General features: G+C 41.8%; 1 protein-coding gene across 1 annotated transcript in view; it reads right to left on the bottom strand.

Moving 5' to 3' along the window:
* The window catches only part of XYLT1 (xylosyltransferase 1), a 221,350-nt gene that overhangs the window by 26,850 nt on the left and 172,650 nt on the right, over nt 1-21,850 (bottom strand). Inside the window, exon 5 of the mRNA XM_067306545.1 lies at nt 11,827-11,907. Coding sequence (XP_067162646.1) covers nt 11,827-11,907 — 81 coding nt within the window. The remainder of the gene's footprint in view (nt 1-11,826; nt 11,908-21,850) is intronic.

Here is a 21,850-nt window from a genome sequence, read left to right as displayed (position 1 = left end):
GGAATACAAAAGCAGTCATTAAAAGTTAATCTGTATTTTTTTGTCATCACTAGCTCGATAAATAAAGCAGTTACTCTCCCAAACAAAAAGGGATAAAAAGGTCACTGTTTATATTTCTGTTCTATTCATAAATAATGTAGAGAAGTTTAATAAATGATTAATCAGTTATACATTCCTGTTATAGGGGCAAAGATCAACAGATTTCTTTTAAACATCATTTACACCTTCCACTGACCTAAGACAAAACTATGCAAATTACAGAGCTCAGTTGGCATATTTGTAACATGCATTAACTCTTTACAAACCACTGCAAAAGAACCACAACAGGAACATGAGCTAAAAACAATCTAGTAATAAGACTTCTGCCTCTAAATAAATGGATGTTTTTGAAAAACAGCAAACTGTACATAAAATCAAAATGACCAATTTCCTCCTATGTTATTATTCCATGAATTTTTCTACTGGGGTATAGTTAATTAGAAAGAAGTACAACTGCATTGCTCTTTGCTGTGGAATGAGTATATTAGCTCCATTTTCAAGTCTACAGGGAAAAATATTTTGTTTATTGCTGAACCATGGATAAAAAGAACTGTAATGTTATGGAAATGACTTATTTGAGACCACTATAACATGAAAAAGGAGTTGGAAAATCAATCTGTATTTGAAAACACTTTGGACTGGATGCCCACAGGTGTTTTGGGACTGCCTGATACAGGTTTTTATTTGTTATCCCATTTTCAGAATTACTCCCCAGCAAGTGAAGCCTGGCAGTCGTGAATTAGCACACACTCTCAGAAGGGGGGCTGAATCCCATTAATAATGGCAAGTTGCTGTATTCAACAAATCCTACACATTTTGAGGAATAATAAATGTTAGTTAACCAGACCGTTTACAGTAACTAACATCCACAGCTAATGGGCTATGACCACAGATCTCCCTGGATTTAAGAACTGCAGGCGAACTAGAGCTGCATCACCTATAGTGAAAAGGACAGTGTAAGATCTGGCCATAAACCCCGCTTTCTACATCTAGAAATAAGAGTCTTTTGCCACACAGTAGGCTAAATCTAAGGTTGAAGTTTCATTCTGTATCAATCCAGGAACTGAGACACAAGTATGAAATGGCATACACTAATTTTCAAAAGCACCATAAATGACTTCAGGGTCTATGTCCCACTGATAGCTCTCTCTCTCCTCACAGTATGAGGAAAAAAGCTCCTCTGTTGATACAACAGTGAAGGGAATGTGCTGATGAGAGTGGAGAAATTTTTCTTTCCCTGAACAAGTTTCTAATTTCATGTTCCATTATGAAGGATAATAGAAAAGTCTTGCAATTTTAATGCAGTGCTCTGGAATTTAATCTTCAAATTCAATATTTATGCAGTTATCTCCATATCAAATATTAATGTGCCTGAAAGTTTGGTCATTTACTTCATTCAAAACTAAATGCTCATTTGAGTTAATTATTTTAAGAAAATAATAGAATATTATTGACCATATATAAATAGGGACATAAAGTTCGTGTCCATGAAATGATTTTTTTCAACTATCTCTATCAATTTATCACCTTGTATTCTCATTCTCAAATGGAAGCTTCTTTGATTGCAACAGACACACCTCCAAAGCAAAAAAAAAAAAAAAATCAAAACCCTGACTATTTCAAAAATCTTCCAACTTACAAACTACCTAAGCCTGCATAACATGATATGGTTTGCAGTCAGCTGACCTCAGAAAGCTCAGTTATACAAATTCAGATTTACTGTGTGAAGCTGGCAAAAGAAGAGTGTGGCCACACACAACATCAGAAGGTCCCACCAGCAAACCTAGCCTTGCTGCTTCATGTTTTCCAAACTAGTCAACAGGCTTCCTATTTGCAGGTGTGCACAATTCGATGATTATTTGAGTTAATGGCTTCAACAAGCAACTCTCAGCACACGCACTGAAATGCGACATATTTAGTTCTTGGGAGCACAACTGTTTTCACAATAAATTCCAGTCCTAAAATCTTACAGAAATAGGTTATTAGATGAAAACTAAATGTACTTTCCAACCATTCATCCTACAGGAAGGCAGCATAGTCCAGCTGAAGAGCAGCAATATCTAGAGACCTGCAAAAGGACAACGCTTTTGCTAATGCTTCTTTAAACCTTTCTAGAAACTTTATATCAGGTTTTTAATATGTCAGGTTTTAAATAGCAATAACAACCTAATAAGAAGAAGACATTTCTCAGAAGGATCATTACTAGGCCTACTTTATATACAGTTATTACACCTAAACAGTATAATGTACTAGCATAGCAAATAATTTCCCTTTATCTAGGAAGCAATAATTTATACAACGAGCTCTGAAGACACAGCTCTCCACTGGGTGATTGCTCATTATCCATTTATGTTCCTTGGGAGCCAAGGAAACCCAGCATATTTGGGATCTGCTAGAAGCTAAATAATCCTGCCCAAGGATGCAGTGAGTTCCTCTAGCAGGCTGAGGCTGTCGTGCTGGCTGGCACCGGAGAGCAGAGCCGTATATGGAAGTGAAAGTGGTGGACATGGCTCTCCTTTTGCTCCAGACTCTCTTCTAGGATGACTGATGGTATTAGCTGCTCCAGCAGAAGTGATTCTGACAGTCAGGGAAGCAAGAATTTACTCTAACCATACTGCATACTGTCTGAGGGGCAGGGAGAGGTGCTATCTGGATGTCTTGGAGGCCTCTTCAAGACACCAAAAACTCTATCACACTACAAACAGTTCACAAAGATTCCTGACTAGCCATCCAACAGCATCCGGAGCAAGCCACCTCTGAAAAGAAAGGTAAGATGGAGGGCAAAACCTTGACCCTACTGATTTGTTTCTTGTCTAATGCTGCATTTCCTTAGTTTCTGGTTATGCTCAACTTAATACCAAAAGACTGCACTTGATAAAGGCATGCCAAATGTCAAAGAGAGCAATGAAATGCACACAATGGTGATTTTCTCTTCAAGTCTTTCTCTCTTGGGTTTTATAGGACACCCTAACAGATAATTTCCAAGGTAAAGTAGAAAAGAATGGATTAGTGACAGAGCTTCATTAATTTTGGTCAAAGTGGACAACTTCAGGTGCTTTCTGGCACCCTGAACTTTGGGTAAGACTGGCACATCTCTGCTAACTGCAGATGTACTTCCAGGACAATGACATGTAATTGTATCAAGATAGGGTTAGTCATACGCAATGCAGATTGCCATCAGATGAAGACACTTGGCCTTTCTCCTGATCTAAGACAAGCGATGGGAAGAAAATAATGATGACATGAAGAAAGAGTCAACTATGAGAAAATAAAATAAGACCAAGGTTAAACAAAAAGCATCTCATTGAACCTTATTCCACAGATTGCTCCATCTAAGACATTTTATGTTCACTCTTAACCAATTTTTATTCTTCATAAAGAGCCTCTAATTTTGTGGAGGTTGGATTATATTTGCAACTAACCAGCAGGCATAGTATAATATTTATACATCTTGCTAGTTGAGTTCATCAATCAGACAACTAAAAGTGGGAAAGCTGCCATTTATGCCCCAACTAAGTGTGAATGCAGCCTCAAGGTTTATATGGTTCTGGGTTATTATTTTTATGCTTTGTTAAAAAAACACCTAATTGTAACACATGATGTGTCACACCAGCTATTGTTAGTTAACAGTCTAGAAAGCTCATGACTGAAATATATCTTAGGGACCACCTCTCACTTTGTAGCATATTTAAATATTTATAAATATATTTAAGATAAGATTTCAGGATTCTATAACACATATAACATTAGCAAGATGTTTAGCAAAAGCTCCTACGACACAAATATAAACAAATGGCTCAGTGCTTCTTGCAATGTATTTTAACTACTAATAAATACTGTGGCACAGTTACTTAATATCAGAAAAAAATACCACAAGCAAATCTCAGTCTTCTGAATAGTTTTCACCAAGTGACACTGCATAGCACTGTAACTCTGAAAGACCCCCACTCCTGAATGCTCACGTTTTTACAATATATAAAGAGTTTTGTCATTTTCTGTTTTCCTGAGTCCAGGAATGAACAAAGCTTTCTCAAGCATCAGAAGCTATCAGATAGCAAAACTTTACTTATCAGTAAGATTATCACTGAAAGGTTTTTGTCTGGAAAGAATATATTTTTTAAGCAGGAAAGGTTTCCTCTTCCTAAATGCTTCCTGCTTCTGGCCTCTTGCCTAGAAAGCTTGCTGCCAACATTTCACTGCTAACCAGACGTCTCTACCAAGATCTCATTATCATCATTCGCTATACAAGAATAAGAACTATGAACAAAGTCAAGGACATATCAGAGAGACAATTTATCACATGTAGAAAGTCAGCGTCAAAGCAAAAATCCACAGGGCTTGGAGCCAGACTAAGATCACAACAATGTTCTCTTGAACGTATGTGGAGAAATCCTGCGTGTTGCTTTGACTGTATCTACCACTCTTTTAAATTCACTTTAGACAAACATTTGAAGAAGTTGCCCAATTTGGGTGAAAAGTGCCAAGTAAATACTTCTATAGTTATACACATGTGAGACTGCTTGCCAGCAGTGTTTACCCAACCAGCTTGGAACCACGTCCTGGAGTCAGTTTATCCAGAGGCAGAGAGAAAAGACTTGCAGTATAGGTGACCAGGTAGAAAGCACGGAACTGTAATTTGACAATCCTGAAAGTAACAGTTGCAACAAATAATTTGTGAGCAATCCATAAACTACAACATATCTCCATAAACCAGTCACTGAATAATTCTTTATAATAAGCAAGGTCATAAAATTCAAGTCTGCACAGAGCGGTTGCATTCCCTGACCGCTGCAGGCACAGAAATCCTGGCCTTTCGCAAATAAGTGATGAAATTCCAGTTGTCTGCAACACAACCCTGACTTCACACCATTTCCATGAGTAACTCTATTCTATGAAGCATTTTAAAAATCTGAAATAATTAACAATTGGCAATTTAAGTACAGTGCCCACACTGTGCCAGATAAGCATCTGCTTTCCTAAAGATGTGATCGCGCAGTATGTTTCTCAAGGCCTCTTTTTGTTGTGCTAAAAGCCTCTAGGGCTAAGAACAACCCTCTTCCCCCAAAATGGAGTTGAAGCTTGAAAAGGAGAACAATGTCAAAAAGAAATAGCACCTACTTAGTCTGTCAAGATTAGGAAGAATACCTCCTGGTATGATGGGCAGTTGGGTGTGAAGAAAGTGCAGAATTCAGAATTCCTGTTGTTTCAAAGGGCTATGAAAACACTCTTGGTGTAGATAAAAAAGACGGAAGAAAAGAGAAGGAGAAATAAAAATTGCAACCCAATTTCCAATGTGTTTAAACTGCAGCATCCTGAATGCAAATGTTACCAGGTCAAAAATAGAATTACTTCTTATCTTTCTTTAATTCCCTTACTCTGAAGAAAATATTATAAACACAATACTATCCTAACAATCCCTTAAGCTTTAATGCCAACGCACAAAGAAACATCAACAAAATTATAAAGAATTTCTCTCTTGACTGGATTTGCTATAGTGCAATTGGTCTCATTTCATATGCAAAAGCCCAAACTGTTAGTAAGCAAACAAATCAAAATACTTTTAGTAGCTTTGCCCATGGTGGTTAATGCTCAGAAGTTAAGCAGGAACATAGGAAAACACTTACTTTTTCAATACAATTAGTGTTCACCGTTTGTACCTTGGTACGCCCTGCAATGCGGGGGCGAGAGCCAACCTCTTGGGTCCTGGGAGCACAGCTGGGACGTGCACGTGAGGCTGCCTGAAACCCCGTGCTCCTCCCAGTACTACAAGAGTGCTGACTTTTATGCTTTAGTCACATTGCATCTCTACGTTATGATTAGAAGCAAATTCCTCATATTTTCTTCTCGATCACCTTTTCCTAAGGATTTACTTGCACTGGTTTTGAAAGATCTGATTTTCCATCTTCTGGAAATCTCTCTTTCAAAGGAAGTCTTAAAAGCCCTTAATGCTTTGTAAGATTTTAACATCGCGGGTCAGGGAGCAAACTCAGCAAGTGCTCAAAAAATTAAAAAAAAAAAAAGTTTGAGGTGTAGGAAACTTGCAGAGTGTACTTTTTGCATTAATGACCCCACTAGGACTTGCCTTGCTCTGACGACCGCTCCACACAGCCCCTCGTGAGCGCAGGGCTCTAGAGGGGCTTTCAGAGACTTTCCTGTGGGGCTCCTTCCACCGTTCTTCACTTGCATTATGTCTTAAGAAACACTGTAGCTGCTGTTACAAGGACAAAAACTTAACGGCTTCCTCTCATGATTACAGAGGTCGCAACTCAAGTGTTTTTCGTCTATAAAAATAAGCAAAACAGGGAGAAAACTGCAAATGATAGTGTTTAGAGATGTAGCGTGAATTCACCACAGACCAAGATTCAATGATACAAAATCTAACCTTGTGCTGTCTCCAGTACATGTCTTTTCTAGATGATTTCTTCTCCCCTTGCGCCCACTTTTTCCTCACGCTTTGCACTCGCCCACTGCAAATTTTTATTTTCTTATTTTTATTTTCCTTTGCACTGACCACTTCTTTTCAAAAACAGAGCAGAAAAAAAAATCCTACAAGGATGCAAATTATCAGGCAGAAGGACTAAAGGCTTTCTGGCACTCCTAGCATTTAGCATCAAACAATAAGGAGTATCTGAAAGTTAGCTGTAATGTCTGAAATTTTTAAATGCAGTCTTTCTGCACAGAAGGTGCATGTTGCTATTTCAGTCAATACAGTTCATATGCAACTGTTGGGCTGAACTACTCACAAGCAAAAAATAGACCTTCCCAGTCCGTGTGCTTCAGAACACCGACGTGTTTAAAAAAATTAACAAAAAAATAAGGGAAAGTGAAATTTCAGCCAAATGACCCACCAAAATACTTAGCATGAGCAGGAAGATAAACACTGCAGGGAGCTAAAGGGTTAAACTATTCTGACAGCAAGGATAATAAATTAAATTTTATTCTAGCATTTAGGTACTTAATGGGTGATTCATCAAGGCAGCAGTACACAGTAGCAATTACTGTGTGATCCATTTTCTAACAGACCACCAAACCGTGATCAACCCAGCGTACAGAAGGGCAATGAACAGCATGTGCCATGCTGGGAAAAAAAAGCCATGTCCGAAAGGGCAACGCAGACAAACACGGGGCAGCAGAACCGGCCTGAAGTACGCGGAGGTGTCGAGCATGCCGGCGGGTCCTTCCCGAGCGGGGTGGGGTCTCCCTGGCCGCGGAGAGCCGCCACGGGCTTGCAGTGCTCCTCACCCCCAGCCATCCAGCTCAGCGAGACGGCTTGAAAGCGGTCTAGAACGCACACGCCAGGAAGGGGACGAAACCACTGGCGAGAACAGCATTAATGAGGAGGAAAAAAACAGCACAAGAAAAGACCCCAGATACATAACAAAATTTTAATGGCATTTTTGTGAGCTGTTCATATGCTGCCCAGGAGTTCCAGATTCCTCAAAGATTTAACAGCCTCCAGCCTTCACAGCAGGTTTATGCTGTTTCCCAAATGACTACTGTAGTAGGATTTCTGAAAAAAAAAGTCTTCTCCCTGCCTGTCATTGAAGATGTCACATTTGACCGTCTTTATATTTTATAATACATCAGCCAGGTGCTGTTCCTGCCAAAAAAACAAATCTTCCGGGTGTTCGAAATTGTAATAGCTTATACAACTACAGGGTTATTCTTTTGCTTTTAATAGTCTTAAGAGAGTGAAAAGAGGAGAAAATGCAAGTGTTGCCCACTAAGTGCTATGTAACGACTGCAGCCACTGTATGCAATTTCATTTCATGCATCCAGCTCTCTAAGGAAATAATGCTTCTCCAGCTGAGTTAAGGAGCCATTTTCACCTCCATTCCCTTTTTCGAAGCCACTAAAGGAAAATCAGTGATGCACTTTTTAATGACTTTGGCATAACTAAAAGAAAACTTCATTCTATAAAAGGAAGCCTGGTTTCTCTCCTTATTTGGCACTAAAACATGTACTGATTGTGAACATGGCTTGAATACAAAGTACATTGTAATTGAGCTGTATAAGCATTTCAGTTTTAAGATGGCACTTTTAATCTTTCTCTCTCCGTTGTACAATCCAAAGACTATGACGACTTAAAATTCAGAGAGTATGCAGTTGTTTACAGAGCAGACTTAGACAGTTGAAAAGTGTATTGTTTAGGAGCCATTATTCATCCATGAATTAAAATAAAAAGTAGCTGGAAGCATTATACATTGCTTTCAGTGTTTTTTTAAATGCTGAACTGCTGTATTATTAGTTGCCATATTTTGAGAAAATACCTTGGAACAAAGAAATTATTATTGCACATGGGGCAGCACTTAGTCTAGTCCACTGTCCTCCCCCTTGTCATGGCCTCAACTAGTCCTTTTAAATAAAAAATCCTGTTCAAGGCTGTTTTGAGATAGTACGTCCTCAGGGAATGTTTTCTCCTATTGCCTAATAACTTGCAGGTTGGCCTGGGTCCTAAATCCTTTCCAAAACCCACTGTCTTTTTTTTTTTTTCCTACTTTTTATTGCCAAACCTTGAGGCTACTGCATTTCTTCCAGACCTTACTAACCTCTTGGTCATACCACTCCCCCATGGGATACTTGTGTTCCACAGGGCTGTGACAAGGCAAAGTAAACAGTAAAATCTGAAAAGTAATTGGACAAATTAATAGAAGAAAAAATCATCCCTGACTCTTAATGAGAAAGTAACAATGTTTGGCGGTGGAAATTCCCAGCTAAAGATCACAGGAGGCCAGAAAAATATTGTAAGGAAGAACCACTACCTGCCCGCCTGTTCTTTGCTCCTCTGTGGGCGTCTGCTGTAGGCAACAGGAGACAGGACTTCAGCCTGGATGGGCCTTTGGTCTCCTCTCATCTGGCCACTCTTATGTAAGATTTTTCAGCCTAAAGGATTTCATAATTCATAACTGCAGACATAAATCTTTCTGCTTTCATAGAGTATTTCTCTGTAAAGAAGTAGGTAGTGCTCTGGTGCCCAAGGCATGGTTGGAGTGGGAAAAAAAGGAATGGCGTGACTCTGCCAAGAAGGGATGCCTTGTCCCTACTTTGCTTCTGCCAGTATATTTCAGTCTTCCTTTTTTTTCCCCCAATATTTGAGAAGAAAGGATTCCCGTGTAAGGAGATAGCTCTTCTGCCCACACTTTTGCATGAAGATTTGGCCAACAGAAAGGAAGTCGCTTTTTTCATTTCTGATATATTCATTTGATGGTACGCCTGTGTCAAGCTATAGCCTCTCACGTACAACTGGTGCAAAAACTATGCTTAGCCATGTTACATGTTTTTACCCATTGCACTGAGAAGCAAAAAAGACACAAGCACTTCCTCCATCAAAGACCTTCTGTACCTGGCTATACCTGAAACACAGACTCACTGGCATGACCACAACTTAACACTTTGGACATAAAATGAAAGTCAATTGGAAAATATGTGTCAAACTGGCAGGGCAGAAGGTACACTTACCAGTTTAGACAAGACTGAGTTACTGAAACAGAACTGAAAGTTCAAGCTCCAGATCTGCACATTAAACATAACTTTCCCTTAACATGTGGATGTAGAGCTGGAAATTCACCCCTTGTATAAACAGAAGTCCAACTGCTTTTTGAACAATATCTGACACCAATGGAATTAATTTTTAACAAATGCCAATATTACTCAGAGGCTTCTGCAACAGCTGGCTTTCTTCCTGCCTCCACAGCTATGTGGGACAGCTTGAGGAGCAGAGCAGCGGGTCTCCCCAGTAGGAGGGCGGCTGGGAAGCTGCCAGGGGCAATGCAGAAAAACCCATTCCCTGGACGGCAGGGAGTGGAAGAGCTTATGGGACCCACAGACTGCACGACCACAGCAGACAGAGATTGCGAATCTTCTTTCATGTCCTATGTTATGTTCCCTGATGCACAGAGAATCTATATTAGAATTCCAGGAGAAAAATAAAACCCACCTATGTGTCGTAACAGGCTAAAAGGCATTTAATTGTTTATACATTCAAAGGGAACCACTGAACTAATAAATGGGTTGTTATCTCTCTGAGGAGAGGACAAGTGGCACATTAGCTCATTTTATTATTAAATTAATACCAGATTAGTGTGTTTAATTGATCTAAATTGTTTTAACCCAGCTGAGGTTGGCCTGTTAGAACCAGTCTGATGCAGGCATATCATAATTCATTAGTTATTTTCCTTAGCCAGCTGAGGGATTTGAGGAGAATCAGGTGCACCAGAAGAGCAAAAAGGCTTAAGAGACCTACTGCTTTTCTCTGGCCATTTCTCATTCCTTTTCTACTTTAACTCTACTGTCAATCACTATTGCCAGCTAGAGCTGAGCTTGCCAATCACTCTGACACTCTGTATTTCTCTTGTGAAAACTGTTGACTCTGATTTAAATAGCATTCCTCACTGTTATTTTTTACTACTTGCTACAGAATTTCTGCACGCACAAGATGAATGCTCATGAGGACTTCATTTAAACAGGAGCATGACAGAATTGATAAATCTAGCGACAAGTGCATGAGTAGCTGAGAAGTAAGAGAGACCTATGCACTATTCTACCTACCCGCTGGGCTGAACACGCGACTTGGATGTGTCACAGTCTCCATACCATTTATCTGAATTCAGCCCTGCAGTATGCTTGGCATTTTACAGGATAAAGAGATGACCTGGTGACTACAGGCAGAATAAAACAACATCTGTAGGTGCCAAGCCACTGGGACCCAGCATATGGAGTTGTTGGAACTGCTGCAGGACTGGTGTTACAATACAAAACCATCAATAAAAAGAGGACTACTGCAGTCAGATGGGAAAGATCTGCCAGCCACAGAGGCTGTCTGAAGCTCAGCAAACATGATGTTTGGTCACTGTTGCTGTCTCAAAGCACAAAGCTGTAAGCACAACCAATGTGTTGTGGGAAACACAGCACACTTCACCCTGCAACCCACGCAGGGGGGATGAAGGTGATTCAAGGACTCCAAAGCTGCAGCGCCCTGAGACAACCCTCCTGCCACCATCCTCACTCTCCCTAGCACGTGCAGGCTGCTATGGGCTCCCTCAGGTTGCAGAGATGCTTGGCTTGCCCAGAGCTTTGCTGATGCCTCCAGCTACCGCAGGTCTGGGTCTCTGGTATGGTGGCACTAACCAGGGCAGGGAGGTCTTGTTGCGAGGGGCAGTTACCGTTTGCAGGCTGCCAGACTGTAAACTTGAAAACAGGCTTCAGAAGTTTTACAGTCACTGATAGACCACCTCTATGAGACTTGCCAGCAAGGTGCTGTGAAGACGTGAAACAGATATTTAGGACCAATTCCTCCTTCTCTGTTTGTCATCAGCCCCGTGAAATGCTAAGGTTTCTGGAGCTTAAGCATGGTTCAAGATGCCTGTCTGGGCAGAACGTGTGAAACTACCAATTTCCGAGAAATGAGTTAGAAAGCTATCATTTTCACATGTAAGAACTGCTTAGAGTGTTTGAGAAACAACCGAGATGAGAACAAAGGAAAAGCTCATGCGCTCACCTCCTCCCTAAGTACAGCTGCTGAAACAGCAGTCAATGTTAGGCCCCGAATACAGAGTAAGTATCAGTCTGTTTAATGTCTCCCTACCCACAACAGCACCTTTGCTAATGGACTGTCAGGAGAAACCTTCCTGGACCGAAAAACAACTGTCCTCAAGAGAGGGTTTTCTTCTCATTCAGTTCTTTTTCCTGGAGCAGGGATTCCTTCAGCCCAGTAGCACGGAAAAGCAGTCACTATGCAAAAACTCTCGGCATCACATTTAAAATAACCTGAAGAAAGGGCCATACTACCTTGCATTGTCCCTCCCATGGGACTTCAAGAAGTTCATATCACGGTATCTGGACAGGAATGCTACTAGCTGGTCATTTGTCCTGCAAAAGAAAAAACAAAAGATGTACAAATTATACTGTAAAAGCTACTCTCTTTAGAGTAATTTATATGCTTATTTTTCTCATTTGGGACCATTTGCAGACTCTGGAAGGAAGCAGTTTCCGAAAAAACTTCCATCATGCTGCTAAACTTTCCTGTCTCCCTCTACTCAGGAAAGCGCACATGGGAAGAAGCGCAGCTTTATTATGTCTTAATGAATTTCACATCAAATCTTGGCAAATGTGTTAAGAATTGTAACTGAGTATGCATTAAGTAATACTGCTCACCACTTTTAAGTATCAAAATCCAGCTGTCAGATGACTACATTGAAAGTCCCACTTTACACACTTTGCTAGATCTTTCCTAGGGAATTAATTCGAGTATCTGCTGGCATTTTCTTTGTCTTAGTCCTTGCTATAGAGAAAAGGCCAAAGTTGGAATGCATAAAGCAAGAGAATTTGGATGTCAAAACCCCAATAAATTTAGTAGGAACAAAGGAATTTAGAAGGCTAATTCCAATTAATATGATTGGCACTTTGACACCAGTATTTTCAAAATTTCAGTTGACATGTCCAAGAATGTATTTATGCTTGACACCTTGAGTGGTCTGTTATTTCTTTAACAATGGGGCAAAAATGTTCCCTAGGTCAGCATATTTAGGAAAACTGAATAAATCATATTAAAAAGATCTTTATCTACTGACTTGCATTCAAAACCACAATATTAAAATAAAGATACAACAGCATTTGAGTAATGGCCTGCACTGGATTTGATAGTAGAAAAATGGAAGATAAAACAGCTGTCAATAGTACAGTATCTTGAAAACACTTCATACCACAAGCCACAGAAAATCAAGTTAAACAAGATTCCTTTACAAAAAGCTTGTAAGCTCTGGGGTCAGCTGCAACAACTCCGAAATGGTATCAGACTAGTAACGTATCTTTGTATCTCATAATAACAAATTCTTCTGTCATCACAGGTAGCATTTCATTATTGAACCAACGAACACAGAACAAGTTAACCATTGATTTTGTCTGGTCCAAATATCTGCCTATCAGTCAATGTGAACAACTAGGCTGTAGGAGCTTGAGACCCTCCTTCTATGTTCACTCATGTGAGCTTTAACACCTCCCAGGGTCAGACTCTGCAAGGCAATTTGGCAACCTCAGAAAACTGCTTTCTGTATAGTAAGCTGTGCAGATTTTCACATTTGCTGCTCCAGTGATTCTCCATCTTCCTGGGATGAATAGGCATTTAGTGAATTTACTTAGCAATGATTCCACATGAAATAGTTTCAATGGCTGACATCTTTGGGTGAGTTTCTAGGCAAAAGCTGGCATGCAAAGACGATCTTTAGAAACATAACAAAGTTTAGAAGCGCTTGAGCTTTAATTTTCTTACAGGACAAAAATCAAATCAACCAAAGTAATAATCCACACCACTCCAGAAAACATCATCATTTATAGACTGTTCACCAACCTATATTTCACTATTCAATAGTGCTCTACCAAATGTGTCTGGACTCAGGGCTGCCATACAAGCTTTTCAATTTTTGTCTCTTTTTTAGATTACTGCTTATAAATGCCCACGTGACTTTTAGCTCTCAAAATAATTAATAATTGACATTTTTGCACTTCTTGAAAAAGTTGGTAGCATCTTGGGTCGGCTTTTAATCAGCTACTGAAAAAAAGAACCTATGCAGAATTTTACTCTTCGTTAATCAAGTATGCTTCTTTACAGGTTTTGACAACATGAAAATAAAACATCACATTTCCATTTGGTAAAACATTCTGGATTTGACATTTAGATTTATGCGGTCAAGCAATTCTGTGCTCACTGTGGGAGCACGCAGCATTTCTATTAAGCTTTCATTCAACCCATTTGTTCTGGCCCTGATATCCTGAGGATGCTGAGCCCTACCTCCAAATTATTCCATCGCACAATATTAAAAAGAAAATCAAAGGCCTTCAGCATGCCATCGATGCTAATGCAGCTGCTAGAATCCTCCTCACCTCTTGGAAAGCCTTGCCTTTAGGGCAAGTATTTCCTCAACGCCCCGGCCCACCCTGCTACCCCACCTCCTCACCAGGACTGTCTCCGGCACCAGCGCAGCGTCTCCGGCACTAGTTACTTACGATGCCTCTGGTGCTCTGTGCAAAAAATACTAACAACCTGGGCCTAATTTTTCTCCCAGTAAGGCAAGGGAAGGTTGAGGTTTCCTGCTGAAGACATCACTGGGAGCAACACTGACTCCACACTGCCAAATTAAATTCTACTATAGCTCTGCAAATTTCAGGGAAAATTCACCGAGTATAAATTTGACACAAAATCCTTTACTAACTATCACAGTATAAGAGAAAGTAACAAGGGCAGCGTATTTCTAGTATTTCCTCCCTAGAAAGAAAATCAAAAAGTCATGGGGATAGGGAGAGTAGTTCACACTATTTATTAAAACACAGTAATATACACATTGCATTCCTATTAGTTTCCCCAGTGCAACACAGCATGAATACAGATCTTGGGAAAAAGTCTTTCCACGGTTGATGTGCGAGGCTGGAGAAGATAAATACATTCACGCAGCTCCCACTTTCCATTCCTTTCTTAGGTAAACCAGCTCAGGGGGGCGAGGTGTGAGGGACCAGGATTAGCCATCTGATGGCCCGTGTCACGGCGGCACGAAGGGAGGGAGCAAATGTGCCGACCTGCAGGTGTGCAGCATTCGGCTGGGAAAGGGAAACTAATACTCCAGGGAATTTAAAGCACAGAGAAAGGAAGTGTGTTTGGGTAAGAGAGCAGCTCCAGGGCATTGCAGAAGTACCTCAAGGGCTGCTGGTGATTTACCCCATGGCACCAGTCGACCTGGGAGTGCGGCTGAGCTCTTGGCCAAGGGCTGAGCTGAGGGTGAGGGTCAAGTTACAGGTTAAGGATCTGGGAAAGAGAAAGCTGAGACCTCTGAAGAGCTCGCCAAAGAAAAGCAAGGCCTGCTGCTAGGATGCGCTCATGAGCCGTCCTTAGCCCGGGAGCGAGGTGCCCCAGGGTGTGGGATATCATCTGAGCTGGAATAATTTTGGCATATGGTGTCTATACTGGTGACTGAAATGGAAAATGGGAAACCAATCCTGACTTACATCTGCCCTGTACAAAAACCCCGGCGAGCTCTGCCAGGGAAGTCATGTGAGTGCCCCCTTGCACACAACCAAGACCGAATGCTTCAAAGAGCAAAAGCAGTGCCAGATTTGCTGCTTTTGAGCAAATCCTCCAGGCCCTGGTGGCTAATCCAAGCAAAGATTAGAGATCCCATTGGTCTAGAGCTGCGAAAATACATTAAGAAAACAAAGTCTTTGGAGATGCTGAGGAAAGGAAAACAAGGAACTGTTATTTTTGGAAGATAGTGAAGGTTAATAGAAATGTCCCTGATTCAGCAAGGAACTTTTACACACGGGCAGCCTCGAGGATGTAAAGAATAGCAGTCACTCCAATGGGAGTATGCCAACACCTACACAACTGCGTAACAATTTGGCTAAGCTAGATCAAAGGTGCAGGAACTTCCCTGGGTAGCACACGTGTATGAAAACAACATAATCTGATTCTGAGCAGGAATGAAAAAAAAAACAAACAACGACTGCTCTGTTAGCCCATCAGGGATATTTTGCACAGCTCTGTTAGCTCAGAATAACGACAAGATCCACTTTGACTAGCTATCGGCAGCTCCTCTGCAGGCAGAGGGATTCGTCAGGTGAGCAGAGCAGCTGCCGCGGCTTCGACCCCCCGTCCTCTCCCCGCCAGTGCCACAGGAGGAGCAGCCAGAAGAAGACAGGGCCAGCGACCTCCACCCGGCTCATCTCCTAATCCCAGCAACCAGGGGCAGGGGCACGGGTCAGCCCATGCCTGAATTACAGAGGTGGCTTGCTCAGGGGCTGACAGCTTCAGCCGGAAATTTCCAAGCCCCCCTTGCCCTTCTGTGCATTCGTGTGGTATCTGCCGAGGCTGAACTGGAGCATTACAGCCTTATCATCTTTTTAAGTAAGTGGGAATGGTTTGCGTACCTGTGAAGGCATGTGAACTACCCAAGCATCAAGCGGTATCCAGCCATTAATATGAATTTCATATTTATCTATTTATCTCAGTGCATAATGGAGTGCTTTAATACAATTCTGTCCACAGAGTATCCATCTATCTTGGATTAGAACCTGCTATTTCTAACTTCAGTTTTGTGAATAATTATTGTTTTAAGCCAAACACTGTAACATGAGAAATGATTAAGCTCTCGGGTATTGGTTGTGCCAGGACCCTTTCAGAAACACAGCAGCAACCCTGGAAGAAGGTTCACCACCTGCAATTATTATTGACACTTCTGATGCCCACATTTTACCTTGCACTTTATATAACATGCACAAACAAAAACATACACAAGACCAGTACATTTTCTGACTTACAGAGCCTATAGCAGAAAGATAAGAAAAACATATGAAGATCATTAAAGGCTGTAAGCAAGACCACAACCCTCAACAGACAGAAACATCCATCTGCCAATGCTCTCCTTGAACAGCAGAGGCACTGGCTCAACTTGGGGGAAGGTTTTGCTCAAGGTTTTGCATGACTGCCAGTGCCAACCTATAATGTAGTGAAAACAGAGATTTTAACTCCTCACCTCTGCTAGTCAACTTCCTCTGCCCAGGGAGAAGTATTTTCCAGCAGAAGGAGCAGAAAGCAGGATTCTTCCTGCATGATCCCATCTGCTTGACTCATCCACAGTATTTGCACACGGAGCGAGAACAGGCTGGAGACCAAAGCATATAACAGAGCTAAAAGATTCGGCCTCTAATCTCAGTTTTAAACAAACGCTTCCATTGTGACTTTAAGGAAGTCACTTACTGGAAAGATGTGAAAACTGAGTGCCCAAAATCAGCCTCTAAGTACAACTGCCAGAGGCTTTTTTTTTTTTTTTTTGAGATATTAACCACTCCCAACTCTCTTCTAAGTGAGTCTCAGATCTCATGGAGAATAAGCTGTTTTTTCTTAGGCACCTAAATACAAACTTGAAAGCTTTACTTCTGGTAACTGCTTGACTACACGTCAAGCTTGGCTACATCACAGGGTGTCCTGCAAGGCCTGAGCTGTAAGTGAGCAAGGACACAAACACAGCATAGTGATTTGCACTGCAAAAAGGCCATCAAATACAATAACATCAAAGTTGCTAACCAGTTTTATAGAAAGCAGCTGTTGTGAGCAAAAAATATTACCAGTCAGCATACAGGGCGAAACTCAGAGACTGCCGTCATCTGTGATCCATGACTAAACCCAAAACCTCCTGGGGAAGGATGCTCTCGGCTTTCCATTGGCCCGGTGCATTTGCTTTGCATGACCGTGCTGCAGCTGTCCTCCCTCCCCGTGACCCCACCTGCCCCGGTTTCTCCTCCTAAACAGGACGGATATGAAAACTGATGACAAACCGATAAAAACCATCCTTTAGAGTGAAAACAGCCTTTTCTCAGTGTACCTGAAATTATGAGTTTTGGCCATGTAATTATAAAGTACTGCTTATATTTACATTTTATAATGTAAATGCTCATCCTGCCCTAATACTCTGGTCTTGTTAACTTAGTTTTATTACTTAACTCTAAAACAGCCTGATATAGCACCAAAAGGAAAAGTTTACATTCTCCGGTTTGTATTTCAGAGCAATAGTAGAGAAAAGGCAACACACAGTTTAAAGGATCAACGTCAGCGGATGACACAAGTCCCTTCCCTACACAGATAAGAAAGTCTTCTACTTTTACCACCGGAAATGTGATCTAATTATAACCCACCTGGCAAAGAGAGGAAAAACAAGCGTTTTAAGGAAATAATTAGTATAAGCAAACCTAAATGGTGCCATGGACCGCTGGGGCAGGTCTGATCTCAATTTGTGCGCTATGTCCGATGCCTCTGGGACGGGGAGAGACCCCCTGCCCCGGGGCCCGGCCGAGCCTGCCTGCAGAGGAACCCGGGCAGATTCATTCAGGCATGGCTGCTGCAACCCAAAAAACCACGGACTTAACCGAAACCAAGCCCAAACTGAAGAACTCACCCACAACAACACAGCAGGGCTGGGGCAGCGCTGCTTAAAAAACATTTTGGTTTCTGTTCTGCCTCAGCAGGTTACTTGGCAGCCCAAAGGCTCCGCTTATAACGAAAGTCAGAAAATGGGTCTGCTTCAAATCAGTTGATCAGTGAGGTGTTTATGTCCTCCTTATTTCAGGTGAATCCCTGGATTGGGTTTATAAACAATTTTCTTGTTTAAGGACCAGATTAAGCAAGCCTATTTTAGATGTTATGAGAAGTCCTAGTCCTATAGGCTTCAGTGAACCTGCATATAAGGTATAAATCTTCTTTCTGTCTCATAGTGACCGCATCTCTGAACTATCAGAAAGGTAAGGCTAAATAAATGTTTTAAAAAGTGGTGTATGCATGCAGTGCTTGCGCTTGGAAAGCATCTCTCGTATTAATTCTTTTGTTACTGCCTCAGGGTCTGAACCAAAATCTAACGTAACTCACAGAAATCCCTCCTCTGATCTCCTGGGCTTTAGACTAGACTTCGACAGGGAACTCCCCTCCCTGCAGCCGTGTCTCACGAGCAGGGCAGGGGAAGGATGGTGCGTGCTTCGCTGCCTCTTGCTAGGTAGTTCTCAGCACTTCCTTCATCAGAAATATTCCCGCTTTGTCCCAGTTAAAAAGTGTATCACAAAATTATCCCGAATTAGCTGCATAAGCATGGGCGAGGGACAGCCACCGAGCTGAACCAAAACTACACTCCATTTTTCATCATTAGCCAGCACCAATTTTCTTTTCTTTTCTGGTGTGCTTTCCCAGACACACAAATTTCAGCTGAACTTCCAGTCAGCTGTATCTCACTGTAACCACAAATGTGGCTACTTGCAAAGTAAAATGTTGGAATATGAAAAGCTAGAGCAAGAAAATTAAAACATGACTTTAGATTATTTGAAACAGAACTGCTCTGTCCTGAACCTGTCACTTTTTCAGAAATGAAGGGCAAAGCCTGCTGTAACTAACAGTGTCTTGGTCTCTTGGCAATTTCTCTCCCCAAGCAGTAATTTTATTTCAATAAGATTTTTGCATTTAGTGCTTTTGTCATTGCTGTAATTTTAATGCTAGGGAGAATTTAATGTGGAGCATTTCCAGAGTCTTTATCTTACAGGTTTTCCAGCCTGACAGGTAAAAATATACTAATGCCCTTTTTATTGCTACAGACATGTGACAAGAGGAACTTCTAGTTACCCTGCCTACCAACACGCTCACAACAAAATAAATGGAAATGTGCTTCGATTGTGGCACTTCACAGTACTGGTCACAGTAAGTAATTGAGACGTTAACCAAGTGACATTACTGAAATGACAGGTAACAGCAGGACAGGAGCTTTTACAGCTGCCTAACTTTTCCTTCAGGATATTATCCTGTAGCGTTTAGTTAACTGCTTAATAGTTATTAGTTGCAGTGAACAGTAATCACCAAAACTGAAAGTTCTTGGAACTGAACTCGCACTGAAATCTGTGGTGCTGCTTCTGTAACCGTGGCTCTGAGTTTCTTTCACACATTTAACATATTTGCAGAGACCAAGGCTGTATTTTCTACAAGACCAGTACCGAAGCGCTGAGCTGAACCTCGCGCGCTGCAGTGTCGCTGAGGACAGCCCACAGCGCAAGGATACCCGTGCCCGGCGCCGGGGCTAGCAAGGACTCTCAAATTCAAGGAGCAAGGGTCTCCTGAGTGGCATGCAGAGCTCCCCGTGCTTTGGGTCGCAGCTGTTCTTTCTGTGTAATTCAGCCACCCTTCTGGAGGCTGGTACAGAACAACATACCCATTTGTGAGGAGGTGGGCCACTGAAAATGGGTAAAATCATCATTATTAACCATGATTAATTTAGTGTTATCTAATGGCAACCAGGAACATCATCTTTTGTGCTAGTCACTGCAGAAGAACCTATATTTGCAACAGAGAAGAGAGACCTGATGCTCAGGGAGGGAGTCAGTGCTTGATGGAGCAAATATCCAGTTAGAAGCAAGTCAAAACCGTAAGAAATTTTCTCAGCATCCAAAGGTCCAAAGCTTTAGTATTCCTCCTCACACCAGCCAGGCTTACTGCCTGACTCCTCTCCACAGCTTCCTCCCCAAGATTGTATCGGCTGGAGAAGGCAGAGCGCTGGAGCCCCAGCCTGCAGCACCCCTGGGCAGCTCTTTGCCAAGAAATTAACTCTAGAAGCTCCCTAGAGAAAATGAGAAAAAGACTTCAGAGAAAAGTACCTGAATTATAGGGCAAACTCATCTATCCAGAGTTAAAAATGATAAAACCCCATAGTTAAACATACACACTTGAGGCTGGAAGTGGAAGATCTCAGTGCATGAGATTTTGATGCCTTCTTTTCAATAAATTGTAATAATTGTGATTAAGCACATTGATTAATTTAATTTCACTGAACACATTATTATAATGCATTAGGCATATATACATGCTGCATGATTATAATGCACTAGGTAATATAGATGCTGCCTTGCTGCCAAGACTCCAGTGGCAGGAGGCGACTTCCTTCTCTGCCCTTCCTTAGCTGAGGGCCACCCCGCTCTGCTGGGGCTGTGCCCTGCTGCCCTCTCTCTCTTAAGCAAGAAGTGCATGCATTCAGACTGGCTCGCCAATTTGTGCAGGCGTCAGCATTCCCATATCATCACAAGGCTCGGAGGCAAGAGGAGATAGGGAGGACGGAGAGTAATCCAGGAGATGGTGTAAAGAATTACTCAAAATTCCCACACAAACCAGCCCGATCTCCAACGTACTCTGAAAGTTTCCTGCCATACCTGCTTGGCACATGGCAGCACTCCGAAGTGAAGCTGGGGGCATCTTTCTACTCTGGTAAGGGAAGGAGGCAGCCATTCTCTCTCAGGAAATGAGAAGACTATAGCTTCACCAACAGAGATCATAATGCATTGATCTAGGCTTACATGTTAAAATTTTGTGCTAGTACATTTTTCCATCTGTGTATCAGATGCACAGATTGCATACTGGTCCCTACCACATCAACTAGCATGTGTCTGTGTGTGTGTGCACGCACCTGGCTAAACTAACATACGGAGACAACAGTGCAACAATTCAGCAGAAAAAAGCAAAAGCTTACACCCAAACGCCTTCCTGAAGGGAGAGCTTCTAACAAGGTCATAGACCAAGCTAACATAGGCAGAGCAACGAAGCAAAAAACTTCCCATTGCAGGTGCAGTTTTCTGGATATACTGCCCGACCTTCTCAAATACACTCCCAGCTTGCTCTCCCCCCAGATAATTTAGAGCACTTTGCCCCTGCAAGGGGAGGCTCAGATAAGTCTAACCTTTTACATGCTAGGGATCAGGTTGTAGCAAGAAAAAAAGACTCTGCCATCTAAAAATGCAAAGAAAGGGAAAGGCTATATGTAGCTCCTTGGGGCCCTCACTGTCTCCCAGAGAACAGGTATTAGAACGGCACGCATTTCTAAGAGAAGCCAATTCGCATAAAAGCAGTCACTCATAAAACAGACATAGTATGAAAATGAGAAAGACAGATACAATCTCAGAGGCCAACTTCACGTGAAGGCTCCAGGTGATTGTTAATGCCTCTGCCTTTACAGCAGTGTTGTCTTAAATTGTTTGTTTTGCCTTTCAAGTCAGGTTTAACAGAGTTACAAGCTAATGGAAGAAAATTCTTGCTTTAGCAGCTCGGCTTGCTTGAGTACTTGAGAGATGAGAGCTGAGCTCCAGATGGGCCGGGAAGCCATACCCGAGCATTTCAAAGCACTCGCTTTCCGCAGTGTGATGCTCCAGGCACTGATCAGTCATCGTCAGGGATGCAGCTACTCTCAGTGCAGCTCTGCCGATGTTGTAGGACTCTCAAGACATTTTATTAGCAATACAGTCATCTGTGCTG

The sequence above is a fragment of the Apteryx mantelli genome, chromosome 16, assembly GCF_036417845.1.
Source record: "Apteryx mantelli isolate bAptMan1 chromosome 16, bAptMan1.hap1, whole genome shotgun sequence".
Lineage (NCBI taxonomy): Eukaryota > Metazoa > Chordata > Aves > Apterygiformes > Apterygidae > Apteryx > Apteryx mantelli.
Note: the sequence above shows the minus strand (reverse complement) of the source record. Positions and strands in the feature narration are given on the sequence as shown.